This window comes from Phalangium opilio, unplaced genomic scaffold, assembly GCF_054372755.1.
Source record: "Phalangium opilio isolate 3A_F unplaced genomic scaffold, DU_Popi_V2 ptg000063l_1, whole genome shotgun sequence".
NCBI lineage: Eukaryota > Metazoa > Arthropoda > Arachnida > Opiliones > Phalangiidae > Phalangium > Phalangium opilio.
Genome location: NW_028324180.1, coordinates 4,025,275 through 4,046,482, shown reverse-complemented (window position 1 = coordinate 4,046,482; position 21,208 = coordinate 4,025,275). Strand labels below are relative to the sequence as shown.

The following is a 21,208-nucleotide window of genomic DNA, read 5'->3' as shown; positions in this document are numbered from 1 at the left end:
GGAAAAGTTCAAGGACATGTATTCGAATGGGTCGTTCTCCGTCCCGCCTTGTTGACACGCGTTATCTAGAATCTCCCCCATCTCCCTGCCTCTTTGAGAATTATCGAAACGGGCTATCAAATATTCTTCTTCACGGCTATCACGTTCTATTTCTTGCTTGCGCCTTTTCACGCCGTCCGAGTAAGCAATTTTTAAAGGGCTAGGAATTAAGTTCCATAGATGTTCCAATTCGTTTAGTGTTTGACACGTTTCAGGTGTACGAGGAACCTGCAGCATATAGTCTAGTAGGTCGAGGAACGTTTGAATAATATTTAAACCACCATTTATGATAAAACCGGGTAATGTAGAAGGTATATTAGCAGGATCTAAGTGTAAATAAGAGCATAGAAAATAATAAAACTTGTATATTTCGACTATGTTCCAAGGCTTATTTGCGGCCATATCATCAAGGGTCCATCGAAGTGCTTCAGCGTCCATGTTGAGGTTTTGACGATGGATGTTCGACTGTGGAGTACTGTTATTTTCTCACGTTCTTTTATACTAGATTTCTCTCCCCTACCCCCTCTCTTCTTCTCGGGTGTCAAGGACAGTTGATTTTTCAAAATTGATAACTAACAATACAAGGTACTACCAAAGGCTATCCACGATGATTTCAGACGTGTTTAAACACGTCTAATATTGTTCATCAATGAATAATAGGCGACATAAGATGGACGGCCGATTGATTTTTACAGTTGAAGGAAAAGGTGTCAAATAGTTGTATAACAAAAGAATAAATTTGCAATAGATTTTATAGTTCAAAAAAAGGATTACTTTTAACAAAAGAGTTGACGCGTCATTCCGTCAGGCGAAGGGGTTCTTCAACAATGACCTTAGGTCTTTGAAGATATTAGGAAAATATTTCGTCAATCAATCAATCAAATATTGACAGGTCTATTTAAGGAATGTGGGTAATAATAGATAAATAGGTCAAGTTTACTATTGTGTTATTTATTTACTCCTCAGCTGTTATGGAGGCAAGTACAGAAAGGTTGTCAAGAATTCGTCGGATCTTGGAGGTTAACCCCCAAAAACTACTCATTGTACTATTTATCTTATTGATCTTGGGAATGTTAGAATTTCTTAATCTCTGGTTTCAGAACTTTGACATAAAAATACGCCTACAATCTAACAACGGACCAGTTAAGGACAATAGATATTTCGCGATAGCTACGTAGGAAATTTAGTATAAAAACCCTCGAACACGACAGAGGAGAGTATCATAATTCGAGAAGACCTTAAACGTGCAAGATGGAAAATCAAGAAGCTGGTAAGAGGAAGATTGGCGTAACTAACGAACGAAAAATCAACGGTAGATTCCACATTTCTACAGAGTTGTTCCTGACAACGGGGTTCGTGAACGGCACCCTCGATCCCGAGATTCGCTTATGTTGGAAGCAGTCGGTAAAAAGTTTCGCCATTTCAACAAGTACATGGGAAAAGTTGATCCCGCGTTTACCCGTATTAGCAGGCTGGACGGCGGGCCACGAAACCAATAACTTTGAAATCGTTTTGAACGATACGCAAATGAAAAAACAACTGTCGTGGTGTATCATAATACGTGTCACATTAAAGATTTACTAAATGACGACTCCATTGTTTTGGACAGTCTGGAAACAGCGGCATTGAACCGAGTTTCGAATGCCGTTAAGGAGCATCTTATTAAGTTAAGTAACCATGAAATTGTATTCACGCACATGGCTGATATTATTATAGAATTTTATAATGATATTTATGATAATTTATATGGCGATCACGATCGCATACCGTGTTTAGATGGGCAGCCCGAAAAATTCGACGCAGTGGTGGGGTACTTCACCAATTTCGAAACATCGTACCAAGTGGTAATGAATTTTAATAATGTACTTGAAGAAGAAAATCTTCAAAGTAATTTTTATAACTATAATGTATTCTCGGTAACTCCGGGTCAAATAACTTATTTGAAAGAGAGAGTGCACATGTTAACGCATTTTTAAATTTTTATCTATTTGAAAATTTGTATTTTTTCATTGATGTTTCAAAATAAATTGAATTTAAAACTGAAAAACTGTTCCATTTTATATAACTAATACTACACAGAAATGATATAAATTTCTATCTTTTCTAGTTTTTAAATTTTAAGTCTACGAAATATAAAAGAAGGTATAACTAAAGTGTAGGAAAAACTTTTAAACTTGTCGATTTTTGATAGGAACTTATTTTAAATAAAAAGAAGTAAATAAGGTAAAAAAACTATTTATTTTATTTATCTACTAAATATTTACAATTTTTTTTAAACTCCCCCCTCCCCCACCTGAATCGATTGAGAGGGTTTGCACGAGTGTACGGAGCCCCTCGAACATCACATCGTCCCGGCCCTCGTACACTCGTGCATGTTGAGCGAGGAATTCTTAGAATCGTACCCGGCGGTACGTCAAGAACTGCGCGAGTTCCTGCGTGACTCTGTTGGGAAAGAGAAAGAGAGAAGGGTTAATAAATAACGTATAGAATAACAACAAATAATAAATTCCAAAAAAAATTAACTCACCGGAACCCGCGACAGTTGAATGCCAGGAGGCTAAAAGAGAAAAATTAAAATTTAGATAAACGAAACATAAAATAATGCATGAACACTTACTCGTGGGGTATAAAAACGCAGTTGTTATACACGACCTGCCGTACTTGATTTAGCAGGTCGTGCAAAAGTAGTCATCCTCCAAGACCTCGGCTAGTCCCGCCAGGTAGTAGGTTATTTGATGTATTAAGCTGTAAAAAAATAAAAATTATAATACCGTAGTGTAACGTAAAACAAAGGTTCACTTACAAGTCCCCGTTGACGTTTAAGTCATCCTCTCCCGGCCTGGGCATAGCCTGCCATGGATAGTATATGGCCGGGAGAGGTAGATATTCGGGTTGAGGTTCGGGAGAGGCGGTGCATGGTAGTGGTGGTTGTGGGCTCGGTGGCGGTGACGGGGTCCTGGGCCTTGGCCCTACCACGCAGAGTGGTCTCGGTGGCGGCGGTGTCCTGGGCTAGCTCTAGGGACTCCGGGGTCCCGGTCTGTGAAGTACCCGAAGAGTCCGAAGACTCTCCGGGCGAATACGGCATATCAACCCCGTGGACGTAGCTATAGAGAAAGATTTTCTAAGTCTTCTCTTAATAAAAGTATTTCTTACCTGGTTGAGGAAAGGTCCATAGCCCGGTTTTCATTTTGGTTGTTCATGTTGGTGGCTATTCATGAATTGAAATTGACATTCGTGAATTTTTATTGCCATTCATGAATTTCTATTATCATTTTTGAGTTTTTATTGCCATTCACAAATATCTATTTTCATTCGGGAATTTTACTTTTTGCTCATTTTAAATATTTTTCCGCGAATTTTAATTTTACTTCATGAATGTTTATTGTCATTCATGAGTTTCTATTGTCATTCATGACTTTTATTATCAGTCATGAATTTTTATTGTCATTCATGAAATTTAAAGGCATTCATGAATTTTTATTTTCATTCATAAATTTCTATTTTTCCGCGAACTTTATAATTCAAAAATTTAATTTTTATTCATGAATTTTTATTATTTATCATAAATTTTTATTATTATTCAAGAATCTTTATTATCATTCATGAATTTTTATTATCATTCATGAATTTTTATTATCATTCATGAGTTTTATTATCATTCATGAGTTTTTATTATCATTCATGAATTTTTATTATCATTATCATTCATGAATTTTTATTATCATTCTCATTCATGAAATTTAATTTTTTATTCATTTTAAATATTTTTTCCGCGAATTTTAATTCTTGAAATCTAATTTTTTGACATGAAATCTAATTTTTATTCGTGAAATTATATATTATTCATGTGTTTAGATATTTACTCATGAATTTTTATTTTTCTCCAATTTATATATATTATTATTCTAAAGGAAAACAAATTGGGGGGTGTTTTTCGTTGAAATAACATTACCCGCCTTTGGCTTCATTGGCTTTTTCTTAAATCTAATTAAACACTTTTTTGGGGTTCGGCTTAAATAGTCAACAAAATCACGTCACGTTTTACGCCATAACGTTTGAATGGCTGGATCGATTTTAAAATTTCAAAGAGATTTCGTTTCTAGATGACATATGCTATCTGATGCATTAAAAACTAAAGATGCTAAGATTTATGTTGGCTTGATTTTCTAGCCGATTTTCTCCTTCGTTCCAGCATGGAACTGGATATGGATACTGCAACAGTCCATGTGCACCTTCATACAATATCATTGCATGCTCTAGCATTTCATTTTCTTCATTTTCCTTTTCCATTTCAAGATCAATGTTTTCGTCCATTACACTCTCCTCATAGACCTCAAAACATTCAGTTTCCATGAGAAATCTTTCATCGTCCCTTGGATCATATTCCAAATTATTTAAAATTTCGTCTTTTTCATCATCGGTTACAGTACTTGCAAAGAAACACATATTTATTATAGAACAAATTAATGAACTAGAATGGAATAATATTTATAGTATTCACCTATTTTGACTAGCCATTTCCGAGTAAATAGTCAAATTTTAAGTTGCTAAAAAAAACCCCGCTAGTTAATGCTAAAAACTGGTACAGTAAACTGGTTGACACGAACAAGAGGAAATACTTTGAGCCTCTACAAAGGGACTGTCCCTTAAGGTCTATTCGCGTAAAACTTTCCTATTTTATTTCCTCAAGCCAAAAAGGTGAATTGTAAAGAAGGGACCATGAAAAATGGGAGCGGTACTTTTAGCTTCTTCTCTCTCTTACCCTTCTTTAAGTTGACATATTAACCCGTTTACCCACGACTGGCTGGAGCCAGAAACGTACATAAAATCGCTATCCCATGTCGCCTTCCCTTCTAATTGTCTTGGGACTAGCCATTTCCTTTGTACAACGTAAAATTGGTAGACATACGCAACCGATGACCAGCCAAAAGCTCTCCCATATTACTACAACTCCGTTTACTATACCACCGAAGACGGGAGATAGAACGCGCGCGCACTTCGTGGGAGGGAAAAGGTTATGACCTTTCGTCTTGTAAGCCTATATATATACCAATCGTCAAAAGTCATAGGGTTTTTAAAAATGGTTTGTCATAATTAAGACATTTTTCCCAAGATTTTCGGAATACGTAGGAATTAGTAAAAGACGGATACGTTAATTCCCCCTACAAGGGAAAGTGACGAAAAGTTTCTCGTATTCGCTTGTCGTTTCAGTAGCTCTTTAGTCACAATAGAACACATGCACGCTTTAATATATGGTAGACTTAACAGAAACACCCTGTACAGGCTCTAAATGTAATAAATAACTAAATAAACCCTACTCTTAAAATTCAATTAAAGAACCCTTAACATCTCAACGTGAGAATAAAAATAAGAAGTGTAACTATGCCTAAATCAAATTCCAAAAAAAAAGATGGCCCAAGGGCTGGGCCTTACCGACCCCGCAAACTAAAAATAACGACGCCCCGACACTTTGGCTAAACTAAAGGAACAAAACTTAGTATCTATCAAGTCTTTATGGTACAATGGTAGAGCGTCTTAGTACTATGCAGCGATCCTAACTCAATTACCGGCTGCAACCTTGAAAAATAATATAAATGTGACCCTGCTAGAATACAGAGTAAGTCATAAATGTTGAAATAAAAATTTTATTTGAATAACGTTTGAAAAGTTTTTTCCATATTTTATTTTTCCGTTTTCTCCTATTTCTACTCTTCCTCTGTTTTCTCTGATTTTTCTTTCTCCTTCTCTTCCTCTGATTTTTCTTTCTCCTTGTCTTCCTCCATGTTTTGTTTCGCTTTCTCTTCCTCCACATTTTCTTTTCGTTTCGTTTCCTCCTTTTCCTGCTTCTCTAGTGACTTTATAATGCATATCTTAGTTAAATTTGGAACGAAATATTAGAGGAAGCACAATTACAATTTGTGCTTCAGCCATTTCCATAGATCTTATAAAAAATTCCATCCATGTCATCATCCATTTCGTCATCGTCCAGCGTTATTATTTTCGGCTTTTTAACATTGACCCTTTAACGTAAAGACAATGATTGAGAGCTTCGGTAAATGTTAAGATAAAATAAATGTATATACATGGATGTTGCGGCGTCCGGTTGAAATCTTTTAACGGTGGATGCTGTTAAAAAAAGAATCATTTAAGATCAATGACTTTCTCGTAATTTTGAGTTTGCAAGTCTGGTATTCAATATATTTCTTTGGTGTTGAAGTGAACACGGTGGATTCCACAGCAGGGAAGATATCAAACTTGAAATCAACCCTAAAAGAGAAAACCATACATAATTGAATACCTTCATATTTATTAAAGGAATATTATAAAATGTCTACAATTGAAATGTTTCATCATAGAGAGCGCAAACTAATTTTAAAATATTTTGAAGCCAAAAAATAAATAAAAATAAGTAAAGAGCGATCGTGGTGCTTATTGGGGCAGGGAAAAAGGGGGGGGGAAGAAACCAAATAGGGTAGAGTTATGAATAAAGTGACCATTTATTTTTTACCCCAAACCGGGACACTAGACACAAACTTATAAAATTCGGATCATAGTAATTAGTAAACACAACGAAGAGTTTCATTATACGGTCTAATGAATAGAACTTAAATTTTTTTAAGGGTTTTAGTTTTTTTTTTTAAGGGTTTAAGTTACTATTTTTGTAAGAGTTTTAATTATTTTGGTTTTTTAGGGGTTTTAGTTACTATTTTTTTAAGAGTTTTAATTATTTTTATTTTTTTAGGGGTTTTGGTTATTTTTTTAAGGGTTTTAGTTATTTTTATTGTCTTTTTTATATTTGTCGGATGCACAGATTTGTTTAAGGAGGTCTGGTGATGATTTTAAGTAGGAATAATACTCTAGGCAAGTCATGTCGATGTTAACTTTTGTAATGAGCATTGCTTTCAGGACCGGAACTTGCAATTGTGTTTTTTCAGTTGCCCAGAGCTTATTCATTTGAGAAAACACTCGTTCAACAGGTGCATTTGTACAAGGCACACATAGAATATATTGAACAATTATACTCAAGATCTTGTGATCTAAATTGTTCGTTTTAAAATATTTGAAAAGCTCCACCCAACGAGTTTCAACAGATAGGCTCAAACTATTCCATTCTAAAAAATTTTCAGGTGTGACATATTTACAAAGTAATGAAAATTCATCACATAATTGTACATCAGCGGCATCATGGTCACTTCTGATGAGTCCTTTTTCAATAAGGGAGTCCAATACTTTTTGAATCAATTCCCACTCTAGCACTCTTGATAAATTAGCCCATTGAAAAATAACTAACTCCTGATAGAACGAAGTCCACTGCCCTAAGTACTTGTGACATGTTTCGTAAAAACTTGAAGCTGTAGTTTGCACGAAACCTTCTTCAATTAACCCGCTTTGCTGCAGCGGCGCATTTAGTGTTCTAACTGTGTACGGTAGAAAGTTGTTCCTTTGTTTAGTCATCAAATTGTCCTTCAAGTCATTTACTTGCTGGACCACTTGAATAAAAGAAATGTTTTGACCTTCAATTTTCAAAACTACTTGATGAAAAGTAGCAGCTTGGGCATGGATAAAATAAAGCCATAGTTCTGAATGTGGGTTCTCGAAAAACTCTTTCATTATTTTAGGACATTACTCAATGCTCAAAAAGTAACTTTTTAAAGACTGATACAGCTTTAAGACTCTCTCAACTGCAGGCATTAGCGCAAGCCATCTTGTTTTACTGTAACCTAACAATTTTTCATATTCAGTACCAACATTTTCACAAAAATCTTTAAGCACCTCTACCCTGACTGTGTAAATATAAAAAACTGAATATATTTTTACAATAATACATTCAGTATCAAAAGGCAAACAATCTGCTGCAGATTTAATTGCGTTGTGAACTATATGCGCTCCGCAGCCAATACCAATCAATTTGCGGTTCAGAGTTGAGTTTAATTTGTGATAAACATTATTAACACCTCGTCTTTGAGCGCCTCCAAAGTTACAATTAGTGTTATCTTCGCAAAACGCGACAATTTTCGATGATAAATTGTGTTCAGTAAGAACCGATGTCAGATAATTCACTATAATTTCACCAGCCTGTTCTTGAAAATCCAAGATTTTTATCTTCACTCCTTCGTATGGTCGAAAGTAACGTACCAAAATAGGAAATATTTTGTTTGAGCCGTGATTTGATGCGTCGGTAGAAATTGAGATGCAGTGTGACTCAGATAAATGGGTTTTTAATTCATTAGCTGCACTACGGGCTAAAACATTAGTTAAGATCGCTTCCGTTTTGGTTCGGGCACATCTGAATTTAGGCTCAAACCATAACTGTATTAATTTGGAAGCGCAGTCGTTGGAGCGAAAACTGTGGTTTTCTTGAATAGTGTGGTAAGCCCAGACACCTTCAGCTGCAGCAACATCCATGTCTTTGGAAGTTGGAGTCGAAGTACTCTTAAAGTAGTTAACCATTCTAGAGCTTGATGCCACAGCTTGTTTGGCTTTCGCATGCTTTTCTGTTTTTAAATGATATTCTATGTCGCTTCCACCTCCATGAGATACACTAAATTCTGAATGGCATTGTTCACATCGAACATCTGAAGGAGTACTTGCTTGTTTTATGAAAGGGTATTTCTTTTAAGATTGTCGTTAAATACGCATTTGCCTTTAGGCATTTTGAATAAAGAAGACTCACTCTTCACTAGAAAAACTACACAAGTCACCTTGAAGAAATCTTGAGCAGACTACAAAATTTGGATGATAGTAAGTAGAGTTTAAAAGATGATGGTAGTAAGTACAGTTTAAAAGATGGCGCTAGTTACTAGTAGTTATTCGGATGTGTGCACAAGAAACCGCGCGATAATCAAAACTGGGACAATTTCGAGAAAACGGGACTTTTTAGTGTCCCAAGGCATTCTTCGGAGACACCGGGACAACGTTTAAAAAAAGACGGGACTGTCCCGGCGAAAACGGGACGTATGGTCACTTTAGTTATGAAACATCAGAGTTATAAAGAGAGAAATTTCTACCTCTCTTTAAATGAAAGAAATTTTAGGTGTAAAAGTTCGGCTTACTTTTCCCTCTGTAAATTTAAAAAGCTTCAAAGCTTCACGTGGAAACTAAATACCGTTCTTCGCAAGTCAATGCTTGATTTCCAAGCGAAATATTGAGCCATAACGGCCGCCGATAGATCGGCGTAACCGTGTGCCACTTTGGTAACTACCAGCGCCGATATGACCGTTTTTTCTCGGCGTTATTTAAATAACAAAACGATAATATTTTAATTAAATTATTATTTTTTCTTTGGGGTTTAGCCAAAACAACTTTCTTATTGAATTCGGCCACCTGCCAAATTCCCCGATCTCTACTTCGAGCTTGGCCCAACCATTTTTCGGACATACAGTTTGAGTATTTTTGTCGGTCATCTTGGCTGAATGAGCTTAAAGACTATAATGATTTCAGTTTTGGTAAAGTAAGAAGGAGTTATACCCCCGACCAAGAAGGTATAGAACAGTTAGCAAGAGATATTTGTCTTGATAAGCAGAATATGTGGCGCTTTCAGTTTTTCCAATAACGCTAGCCCCGTCCAGCAAGATTTAGAAGACGTAGGTGGGGCTAGGGATTAAAGGAATATATCGTTTGCCTGTTACCTCTGATCACATCTTTCCCCCAATTTTCCACTCCCTTTCTTATTTAAAAGAATTTAATCAATTGCAAATGTTTTCTTCCTCTGAGTGATCTCGATCACGTGTATACACATCACTCTCTAAAGGCCGAGAAAGCATAATCAAATGAATATGCTTATTATGCTATCTCCCTCTGAGTGATCTCCCTTACTTTTATCGAATGCCATTTTCTAAGCATTTTAAGGCTTGTCTTAAACCTTTCTAAAAACAAAAATCGATTTGTGAAAAGAATAGGTCGATTCTCTATAATCAGCACTATATTTTTGGATTAGCAACTGGTTTCCAAAGGCTAAGTCAAGCTGACTCCCTTTATTGGTTGAAACCTTGTTCTTCAATCCTGGCATAAGTTCAATTTGCCAAGGCAAAAAAAACTCTGTCAATGCCTGTTTCCTTACTAAAAAGTCAACATTAAAATCCCCCACGGCCAAAGTGGGTACGGTTGGATCGTACTATTTAGAAAACAGCCTAGTCAAATCATCTAACACCAGTTTCAAGCTTGCTTGGGGCGATTTGTACAACAGTACTATCGCTATTTACTCGCCTGCCAATTTGCAATCGAGCCAAATCCGTTCAAGGCGGGCTAAGGGCGATGGCTGCCCATTTGGAAGCCGACCACGAGTGACTTTACAATCCAAAGTCTGTTCAGTCACTTTACTATTTCCAAAAATAGTAGATCCATAAGATCGTCCTTCGGGAGCGTTCACGGGCAAGAAAATGCCTCCAAAATTCTCAAATTGAGGGATACTTAAATCATCTTGCTCTTTCGCTCGAATTTCCACAAACAAAAGCAAGTCAGCACTGACAATGAAATCATCACGTCTGGCATCCTGCAAATGACACCTTAAAGACTCGGGGTTATGGAAAAACATAACTGGTCGTGAAAGCAATGAGGTCACGAAGAGCTGCCCTTCTCTTTCCATTCTTTCCATTTCAATTTTGACGATGTAGTTGTCCTTTAGAGGTTCGGGTGCTACAAAATCGCCATTGATATAAAGCCCCTGAGCGGAAGTGGCTCGGCTGCAAGCAACGTACAACATTGACCTTTGCATTTTTCGGTTTATGTTGGTATGAACCAACACGCATTTGTAGGTATCACCCTGACTCTAATGAATGGTTATTGCTTCTGCCACTTGTAAGGGAAATTGTTTCCTAGACACAGTGACGTTTTTATTCGAGTGTCGAAGCGTGAATGACCTCACCGTCTTTACAAGGGGAGTCCACGAAGGCTCGGCCTTAGAAGCGACAATCAAAGCGGCACTTTTAGCCCTAATATCTTTACCCACCCTTTCGTGGTCAAAGAAATCCAGACTCTAATAGGAACACGAACCCCATCTGGAAGCACTCCGTAGTCAATTTGACGTATTCTACCAGTGGCTCCATTAACAATTCCATCTTGAATGTCAATGTTGTTGGTAACCATTTGCCCAGCACTGATTTGCAAGTGAATATTTTCACTCAATCCGTAAGTGGAACTGGGCTTCAGTTGTTTCGCTCTATCCAGGATATTTTTTCGCACAAGCGCTTGAAAGTCTCCTTTCACGTTATCGAAAGCCAAAGAATCGCAAAATTCAGTATTTAACTGACTGAGACGTAGCTCATTGAAATCTGCCGCGCCTTTGTTCGTAGCATACAGATGATGGCGTCGAGATGAGGGTCGCCTTTTACATTCACCTGCTGTTTCTTGATTAGTGAAACGTCACTGACTTCCATTTTTCCTATTGCCATTCGATTCTGAGCCATGGCGAATGCCTTGTCTTCCTTCTGACGAATGATCTCACTCAAGAAAAAAACCTTAAATTCTTTCCATTGCGGATTATTATCTAGAAATTCAGCATAAGGGGTGTCACGAGCTTTAGGAATTTGAAATGCGTAACTATCGCCTACTGGTTTTAGCTGGTTAAAATCGCCAACAACCAAAACTGATAGTCCACCGAAGGATTCTTGTGATCCCATAATCTCTTGGCACCTAGAATTGACCTTCGTGAGTATCCCAACTTCGGCCATTGAAATCTCGTCAATAATTATCAGTTTGAGGTCCTTCCAGGCAACCCTAATTTTGTTCAGAGTTTCCGACTGCATTCTCGACATGGGCCCTCCGTATTGGCTAACTGGAAGCGAGAAAGCCGTATGTAAAGTGGTTCCACCAATGTTAAAACCGGCTTTTCCCGTGAAAGCGCACTTCAAGACAATAATGTTGGAGTTGTCAGCTCCAGTTTGTTTGTGAAAGTACCAAGTGACGCCTTCCCAAACTGCGTTAATGAGGACGCTTTTACCTACTCCGGCTCCCCCAGTGACAAATTGGCGGAGATACTGGTCGGGCGTAGTTTTGAAATGCCCAAGAATGTAGCCAAATACTTCTCTCTGCTTCACATTTAGACCCTGTACCATTTTGGCATACTCACTGTCCTCTACTATACGAACAGTTTGCACGACTGTGTAGTCTGGGACACGGCAATCGGGGATTTCCCGTCCGATGTCTGCCGTAGCATCTCGTACGCAAGCCGGAACGGCGAATTCTGGGTCATCCATCGTGTATTGGCGATCTCTTTCATCTTGATGCTCTAGTATTCGTTGCACATTTGCCAAATCTACTTGAGCTTCACTTTCGAGGAATTCTACCCTCGCTCTTTCAAAGTCGGCTTCACCAGTTTCATTTACAAATTCTTTTCTTTTCCGCGAAATCAGTTCCAGATTTGCTTCGTAGACTTCTTTGAAATCTTTTTCCAAAACATCTGTGGCCTCGTCGTGCCAAGGATAGAACAAGACAATTTGCTCTCTGTAGAAATCCAATGTATCTTTCTCGATACTGTAATTCCTGTATCGGAGGACTTTTGCATGTGTACGTTTGCGTACAAACCCATGGCCATGTTTCAAAGCGATCCAAACCGAAGCTACATTAGATTCGGGCTCGCTATCATGTCGTTCATCCTCGTTTAGACTTGAAACTTGCCGACCTCGGCCTTTTTTCTTATTGAATTCATACCAAGCTGAAAATTCAGCCAAACAGACTGATTCCATATCATCTGGTCTTAATGGGTAACGATCAATTAGGCCTTTCGAAAAAGTATCTGTACTATCTTCTGGCAAATCATCAAGCAGACTCTTTGGCTTGAGAATATGAACTCGCTTCTCTGGCATATTTGTGTTGATAAAGATGGTAGCTCTACTAGACTTAGACACGGTTATCTGCAGGCATAAGTACGCCGCTTCTGGGGCGGAAATTTCATGACCAGTGAGAAACTTGTTGGCGATAACTTTAAGCCTTTCTTTAACAGTAGCACCCGCCTGCCTAGCGGCTCTCATAGCTTCCATAAGTAATTGGGAAATGTCACGCTGTGATTTTCCAATGTAAGCGATGACGTACATAATGCACGCGTAAGCATCGAGAACAAATTGAATGTCCATATTGGCTCTCCATAATCTAAGAATGTCTTTGTTGTAGGCGTTCACTCTTACTTCCAGAGGAGATCTCTTCAGGAGAATGGTTTTTCTCTTAAGATTGAGCGTTACGCAATCAAAATAGACCCGTTCCGTTATTTGAAGAGGCCGCAAAAACTCTTCAAATGTTTTAGGAGAATTTTCAGTCGTCAGAAGCGCTATGGCTTTTTCCACTTTCTTATATTCCAATGCGATATATTCACCGTATTCCTCCGCTCAATTTCTTAAAACAGGATCGTGTACATATTTTCTCGGCATTGGAGGCCAAGGAATTCCAAAACGACAAATCGTTTTTTCTCCCCGTTTCACCTTGCACGTTCTTGGGGGTTTGTGCGTTTGAAGAGGAACCAGGTTAACGAAATCTTCATTTTCTGATTTGGCGGAAAAAATGAAGCGCTCAACAAAAGTCTCGACTTCTTCAGTGTTTGAACCATCCGGTTTTAATTTTGGAGCGCCGGAAACCCAAATTACACTGTACACATGAGGCGACCCACGATGTTGCAACTCAACTCGATAATAACTCCACCACTAGCCCCAGAGGTCCAACCTTGCTCCTTAGGTACTTTAATAATGCTTGAAATCTGTAATCAAAATATCTCGCGCATGTAATAGGGTCCTCCTGAACCAACTTGGCTTTATCTTTGAAAGCCATAGCTTCAATGTCTTGGTTATTCGTTATACTTTTGCCAGCAGTTACCAACAACGCATTTATTAACTCAGGCCATCGGGTTTAGGCCGCGCTTACAGTCAGGAAAAACGAAGGAATTCCGAGTTGTCTCACCATGGCCAGAAGGTCCCTCGATTTTCGTTGCCAAAATGCGGGGGAGTTGCGAAGGGGCTCCCGTATTCTGAAACCATCGTCATGGTGAAGTAGCGATTAAATTCCACCTTCCAACCTCAGTGTCCCCGCTGTTAGGCCACGCCCGTCAGCAGATTTAGTTTTGCGTAAACAAATTTGAATTGCTTGACTGAGTTTCATTGTCTCAATCTTTAACCATTTAAAAAATAGATTGGTGACGTCACTAGCGCACCTTCTGTCTGAAGACAGCAATTCCCATTTTACAATATCTTGATAGCTGCATTTGACCTTAATGTCCCTTTTCTGCCCTCCATAAATTCGAGGAAAGGACAGTTCTTCGCAATCTTCATCGTATAGCAAAGATACGGGACGGCTACCTTCTCTTGGTGCAAATGTTATCGTGATATTTGTGTCCAATAAATCATCAGCTGATAATAGCAACGAATCTCTGGCTCCACAATTGACGCTTTCTTCTTCCTTTTCCTCAACCCATTCTTCGTCACTATCAATTTCCTGCACATTGATACTCTTGCCCACTTGCCCATCACCTTCGATTGACGGAGTCTCGTTCACTTGTGCGGCTTCACTTAGAGCAATATTTCTGTCGTTTTCTTTTACGACGAAATCAACCGTTTCTTGCACCAACGTGTTCATGAGGTCCTCCGAAAGAGTAATGCAATGTTTCTTATAAAGTAGTGATTACAGCAGAGCCTTAAGCGCGGCTAAAATAAGCTTAGGGCGCACTGTTTCAAACAAAAATGGGTTATTATATTGCATGTGACGCATTAATTTCACTCGTATTGTATGTGTTTTGTCAGGCAGTCTTGGTAAAACGGAACAGGACGTGTACACGTTACAAGGAACATTAACAACGGTGCCCTTTAACCCTTTTTTCGAATCACAGCCAAGAGATCGTATTTGAATGAAGGGAATTCTAGGGCTAACAAGCAGTCGCTCGAGATTAGATAACCCTGTAATAGTCTCATTTACGACTGAAAAAAGCCATTACCCCAGTAACACAAGTGTTCCGCGTTCGAGTCGGTTCGAAGTAGATTCGTCGGTTTATGGTCTAGTCGGTAGTTACGACTAAAATCCGACTCTTATCCAACTTCAGTTGCCAACTCCGCGCTGCAGTCGGCCGTGAGAACAATAAAATAGAGTTGGCTGATAGTTGTATTTTAAGTCGGTTAATGTAATGAAGGATTAGGTCGGCTGCTCGACTCCATACCAACTAACACGCGTTTCTATCTAATAAAAGATAACAATATGGGTCTAGAGGTCGACATATCCGACGGCCTACCGATCACACTGAAAATTTCTGATTTAGTTGTAATGAAGCTTCTTCCGCGTTTCAGTCGGTTCGAGGTAGTTTATTCGCTTTATGGCCTAGTCAGCACTTACGACTAAAGTCCGCCTCTTATCCAACTTCAGATACCAGCTCCGCTTTGAAGTCGGCCGTGAGAACAAACAAATAGAGTTGGCTGATAGTTACATTTTATGTCGGTTGGTGTAAGAAAGGATTAGGTCGGCTGCTCAACTCCTTACCAACTAACAAGTGTTTTTATCAAAATAACAACAAGGGACGAGAGGTCGGCATATCCGACTGCCTACCGATCATACTAAAGATTTCAGATTTAGTTGTAATGAAGCTTCTTCCGCGTTTGAGTCGGTTCGAGGTATATTCGTCGGTTTAAGGTTTAGTCGGCACTTACAACTAAAGTCCGACTCTTATCCAACTTCAGTTACTAGCTCCGCTTTGAAGTCGGACGTGAGGACAAACAAATTGAGTTGGCTGATAGTTACATTTTAAGTCGGTTGGTGTAAGGAAGGATTAGGTCGGCTGCTCAACGCCTTACCAACTAACATGGGTTTTTATCAAATTAGCAACAACGGTCGAGAGGTCGACATACTAAACATTTCAAAGTTCATTATTTTAAGACACATCAAAGAAACTTGGATTTGTATTACAAACAAAACATAAACTAAAATTTTAGAATAACAACATAGTGTAATATGTTTATTCACCTTGATATAAATATAAATCTCTCGTTTTAAGTATCATTTTAAAGTAACATTAAAGAAAATGTTACGGTTTACGGCCTATTTTAGCTTTCCCTTAAATTTACATAAGCCTTTAAAACCGTTTCCACGGTTAACTCATTGCTACTTCGTTTTTATCGAAGATAACTGCAGTGTACACTATCGTTAAGTGCAGTCATTCATGGCTATCTCCACTTATCGTAAACCGCTCAAGGTGCGAAATTCTATCCAATGGGACTTCCCTTCTTTGGTTTCGGTTGAATGGGATTTCGGTCCAATGGGAGGGAATCATCAGAGCCACTTCGCATTACCTACAGTAAAAGATCTCTAAACCGACCTTTAAAATATTCTACAGCCGACCATTAACAATCCATCAAGCCGACCATAAACAATCCATAAAGCCGACCATAAACAAGTCGTAAAGCCGACCATAAACAAGCCATAAATCCGACCACAAACAAGCCATAAATCCGACAAATAAGAGTCGATAAAGCCGACCGCAATTAGATTAATAATCCGACCATAACAAGATAACAAAGCCGACTTCTTGTTTGATAAGGTAAGAGCTGGCCACGCTTACTTTTTAGAGTCGGTTAAAGTGCTGGCAAAATTTATATCCCGACCTCATTTTGGAAATCCCGAAAATTTTCCGTACACGTTTGAAAAGGTTGGAAAACCGCTGGACCGACCCATTTTCGGGTAGGACATTTCGACTGTCAAAAGGAAAGTCTACCGACCATTTTGCGGCAGTATAGTGCCGTGTCGGTTGAATCTCGAGCCGACTCCATTGGCCCAACATCGATTTTGCTACTGGGGTAACGGGGCTGAATTTTCGAATCAACCCTTAGATACGGCTGCGTGACAAGGCATGCACAATTCCACTAATTTGTTTGTAATTAGGCTCCTTTTACACTTTTTTAGTCGACGTATATGATTTTGAAATTGTTTAGAAATTTTCATATCGTTAATTTTTCGATTTGCGGTAAAAGCTGTTAGGAAGCTTTTGTACTTTTTTTCTTACTTCTATGAATAAGATAGAGGGCGCTATACTGCCCGCATACGCTACTTTCTAGCCTCTGAAGTTGTCGTTTACCAAAAGTCCATTTTCTGCAGTTTGAAGATAAAAATCTTATACTAGGCAGAAATGGTGGCAACCCGTAGCTATCGAAATAGTACCCTTTACGAGCTCGGTCTATGAAAACCGAGACCCGGTGAGAGCCCTTTTCGTAATGCTGATCTAGATTTATAATTAACGATGCGGGATGTCTGGTTACCTTGGGTAACCTATTTGACGCGAAAACACCCAAAACGTTGGGCATATCTGATAAAGCGAGAATCAAGTCTACGGTGGTAGTTGCTGACATTTTAATAATCTACAATTACGTTTCTATTTTTATCGATTTGAACCATTCTTTGAAATTCGGCGTATACAATACAGAATACAGCTTCAGGCAAAGGCTTAGCGAATCCTTTGTCCAAACTTAATTGTCTTTGTTTAAAGGGATTCCAGTGGTTTGTTTCGCTAGCCAATAGGTCCGGTGTCAGATCAAAAGCGTACAAAGTTAACCCTTTGGCAAACTCTTTGGGAGTAATATCGTTACCGTCGTCTTTATAATGAATACCGGTACCCGCGAAAATGTTTGATAAGCTTTTATATACAAGTTGTTACCGAAATCAGGAGTCAAAGGTTTCGATGGTATTTGTTCGTTATCGAGGTACAGAGACAAAAAATTTGAATCGTAAGTTTTAAAAATAAAGGGAGTCAGAGCGCAACTGCCCTTGAACGCCGCGTTGGACAATAATTCCATAATGACGCGATTAGGTTGAGGACCTAGATTTATATTGTTAATATATTTAATTTATTAGAAAACTAAATTTATCAAAATTATTCAAACCATTCCTATTTTAGAATTGGTGTTTGAGAGTTTGGCTAACAGTTTTTTAGATACATTGGAATTTATTGTCCTTTCTTAAATTGGGGGCATTCCATGAGGTCTCTCTATTCCTTTTGTTATAAATTTTACCCTTACTTCACGCTACCAAAGGCATTTATGATGGAGTAATTCTATTGGCGTGATAATAAGTTTCATTAATAAATGTAATAAAGGGACTGTAAAGAAGTCGACGGACCGTTGATTTTTTTTCAATCAATGATGTCAGCAGCTGATGTTAGACGCGTGAAAGAGGATTTTTTTCGTTTTCTGGGTTTAAAATTTTAAATGGAACCTCTTATGTCTTCATTTTAAATTAGTTTGGCAACACCCGATTTGCTCGGCCTAAAAAATGCGATTCCGCAGTCCCAAGGTCTTCAAGGTTTAACGAAGAACCCGTATTTTCCAACGCTAAAGTATGGTCTATTTGGCCTACTATTTCGTCTATTACTGGGTTTTGTGGGTAATGCATAGTTTTAACTAAAAGAGCCACAGAAAATTATGGAACACTTCGCTGCTACTTCACTACAGTGTTGTCAGGAAGTTAGTTAAAAAAGTGTATGATGTTTAAATAAATAAGATCGTTATATACATTAAAAAATATTTAATTACAAAAACGAATACAAAATAATTGAGAAAAACAAAATGAACAATTAAAAACAAAATTTAAATGGGAATATTTTCTTTACTTTTATACCAATAAAAAGCGTACATGACGCTTCTCTCAAAAGCGCTTGGTTTTACCCGATGCGAAAGAATTCGCTGGGGAAATAAGCATTTAAGGTAGGCTCATCCTCCATTTTCCGTTGCCTTAGGGCAACCAATTTTATTTAAATCAATAACGTCTTTAATTTTAAAAGTTTCATCTAAAAACGCGCATTTTTCTTTTCCTTTGGAAAAATATTTGACTAAGTCTCGCGTTGCGTAATTAAAACATGCCGATAGTATAAGAAGGTACGTCACCATCTCGGAAAGAAATGCCATGGATGTATTTTGTTGCATAAAAATTAGTTCTTCTGTTATCTGGGTAGACGTGGTATGACTGAGGGTTTTGATTCTCCGGTAGCGATGGATAATTCTTTCGGTATAAATGTCGGCCGTTTATTTTTTTTTTGGTTTTTCCCAAATGATAGTCGAATTCTACCACAACTGTTTTACTCATTTTGGAAAGTTGTCACCGATTGGCTTAAATAGCTGTGGTTAGCAGGTTAAGAAATAACTTAGACCAAAATTTAGATGACATATAATGATCTCTTTATTATCCAGGTTCGTTAGGTTAGTGGTGTTTATACATAATAATAATTTTGGGGTTAGTTAAATATAATAAATTTATGATAATTACTATTTACATATGTAGAGTGAAAGTAATTATGGGAAGCGCCAGTAGGGAATGTCCGTACTAAAGAATTGAAACACTTACAGAGATGTTGTTAAGAGCCATGTGAACTGTGTCTGTGCCCTACTATAAACGGTACGCGACTAGGAAACTAAGCAAAGCGCGGGAATTCACTGATTGAAAAACAGAAGCCGTTAGAGGGTCGGGATGTCGACCTTCTATCTCTCCGATGACAGGTGTTAGCCACTCGGGTGTTGAATCGAACCCCTACTGACCAGCTTCTTAGATTACTACTCCACGAACTATCTAACTAACTCAGTTCCCTAGGCTGGTCAGGCTATATATATACTTTTAACTTATCTCTAGTTCCGCCTATCTAAACAAGGGGGCAATCAAGTAGTGCAATAGAGCGAACTCTAGCTAGAGACTCCATTTTTTTAGAATGGATATAGGCCTAGGGTTACGTTCATATGATTTGGAGCCTGAATGGGTAAGTCTATAAGAATTATGATGTTTGTGAAGGCCCAAATGTAGCTGTCCGCTACAACCTTCTCTTTACTTCTGTTCATTCAGCGCGCCAGCGCTTTCCCCTCTATCTTTCTCTCCAAATCGGCCCCTGTCTTCCCCTCTCTCTTAAATTTACCTTTACCTTCTCTCATTCAGAGGGCTAGCGCTTGACCTTTCCCTCCAAATCGTGCGCGCGTCCGGGAAAGGGCAAAAGCTTGGGGCCTCTCTTAATTTTTACCGGAATTAAAATTCCGTGTAAAATTAACAAGTTGGGAAACCAAAATAAACCTCTCCGAGCCTAGACGAATTTACTTTCCAAACACAGGTCCGCAAGCCAATGAGACAAACCGGAAATACATAGTTCTAATGGGCGAGATATTGTCATGATCATTTGGTTTAAAGCGTTTAATAATTTCCTGCGTATCCTCATTAATTCTAATGAGGACCTAATATCTATCACTTAAATGTGTATTTAACTTTCGGCTCACTCTGAACCGTTAAGACCTCCTATAAGAGGACATGAAACAAGGTCAATTAAGGTTAAGATCTAGGTTATCTTATCTCATAGACCCAGTCGTTTCAACGCGTATGGAGAGATGAAGTATTAACATCCTTATTATTTAATGAATCTAAAAGTTACGTTTTCACTATATATAAATGTAGCAAAGATGAATTAAAAAGTAAACACCAAATTTTAAATGTTAATATCAAAATATTGAGATGAAACAGAGCTTTATAGCTACACAACTACTAAAAGAATCGTAATGCCGAAAAATATTTAAGTATTTCCATTTAATATTCTCCAAAAAGAAAATGCTATCGTTTTGTAAGAGATCTTTTCATCCTACTCGCTTTATATTAACTTTGATATGCGTGTAGTGTTTCGATTCAGATGCAATCTTTATTAATCGTTCTATATTAACTCTCACTTTGTCAGTACATAGAAATAAGTTTATCTTAAATAATTAATTAAATATAAAATATATTAATTATTTTAATCGCCAGTAAATATCTTTATAAATAGTTAAATCGTTTAAAATAGAGTTGTTCCTATTATCTTTCGAAACTTTGCTAATATTGACATTTAAAGTGAAGGGTACCCCTCTTGTCCGCTTTCTTCAAATTTTGGGGTATATATACGATTCGTTTCCATTATAATAGTAGATAAAAATGCATTCGCGTGAACCGATGGTGGAAGCCCTGCCATTGGGAGGCTAGACGTTTCTCGTAACCCTAGCCGCTCGCCGCGTACATCTTAAGCCTAACGACGATGATGGACTAGAAGCCAATGTTACAGATTGGTGTCTATGTGGTATAGACGAAAGACCAGTAGATGGTGGTGTTTGAAGCCAATGTTGCAGATTGGGGTCTATGTGGTACAGACGAAAGACCAGTAGATGGTGGTGTTTGAAGTCATTGTTGCAGATTGGTGTCTATGTGGTATAGACGAAAG

At 38.1% G+C, this 21,208-nt stretch overlaps 2 protein-coding genes and 1 long non-coding RNA gene across 3 annotated transcripts; all 3 read right to left on the bottom strand.

The window, feature by feature from the left end:
- Nucleotides 1–2,284: 2,284 nt before the first annotated feature.
- LOC149662769 (uncharacterized) lies at nucleotides 2,285–3,713 on the bottom strand. The gene is made up of 5 exons (XM_089842361.1): nucleotides 3,193–3,713; nucleotides 2,843–3,143; nucleotides 2,657–2,784; nucleotides 2,567–2,596; nucleotides 2,285–2,481 (listed from the first exon to the last, which is right to left on the bottom strand). Exons 1-2 carry the CDS (start codon nucleotides 3,237–3,239, stop codon nucleotides 2,864–2,866), a joined length of 327 nt encoding a protein of 108 aa, XP_089698487.1. The 5' UTR covers nucleotides 3,240–3,713; the 3' UTR covers nucleotides 2,285–2,481; nucleotides 2,567–2,596; nucleotides 2,657–2,784; nucleotides 2,843–2,863.
- A 127-nt stretch (nucleotides 3,714–3,840) lies between these two features.
- On the bottom strand, nucleotides 3,841–7,136 carry LOC149662768 (uncharacterized). The gene is made up of 2 exons (XR_016368662.1): nucleotides 5,953–7,136; nucleotides 3,841–5,894 (listed from the first exon to the last, which is right to left on the bottom strand). It is a non-coding gene; the product is annotated as an uncharacterized LOC149662768 (long non-coding RNA).
- A 3,735-nt stretch (nucleotides 7,137–10,871) lies between these two features.
- Nucleotides 10,872–14,006, bottom strand: LOC149662767 (uncharacterized). The gene is made up of 6 exons (XM_089842305.1): nucleotides 13,924–14,006; nucleotides 13,706–13,822; nucleotides 13,452–13,614; nucleotides 11,336–13,352; nucleotides 11,073–11,225; nucleotides 10,872–10,936 (listed from the first exon to the last, which is right to left on the bottom strand). Exons 1-6 carry the CDS (start codon nucleotides 14,004–14,006, stop codon nucleotides 10,872–10,874), a joined length of 2,598 nt encoding a protein of 865 aa, XP_089698431.1.
- Nucleotides 14,007–21,208: the final 7,202 nt, after the last annotated feature.

Bases quoted from the DNA above. Each gene is read 5' to 3' on its own strand.
- LOC149662769 (XM_089842361.1), bottom strand. From the start codon at position 3,239: ATGAACAACCAAAATGAAAACCGGGCTATGGACCTTTCCTCAACCAG. The intron at 3,144-3,192 runs GTAAGAAATACT...CTTTCTCTATAG, and splicing joins ATGGACCTTTCCTCAACCAG to CTACGTCCACGGGGTTGATA.
- LOC149662767 (XM_089842305.1), bottom strand. From the start codon at position 14,006: ATGACGATGGTTTCAGAATACGGGAGCCCCTTCGCAACTCCCCCGCAT. The intron at 13,615-13,705 runs GTACCTAAGGAG...TCATGTGTACAG, and splicing joins AGATTTCAAGCATTATTAAA to TGTAATTTGGGTTTCCGGCG. The intron at 11,226-11,335 runs GTATGCTACGAA...GAGACTTTCAAG, and splicing joins TCATCTCGACGCCATCATCT to CGCTTGTGCGAAAAAATATC.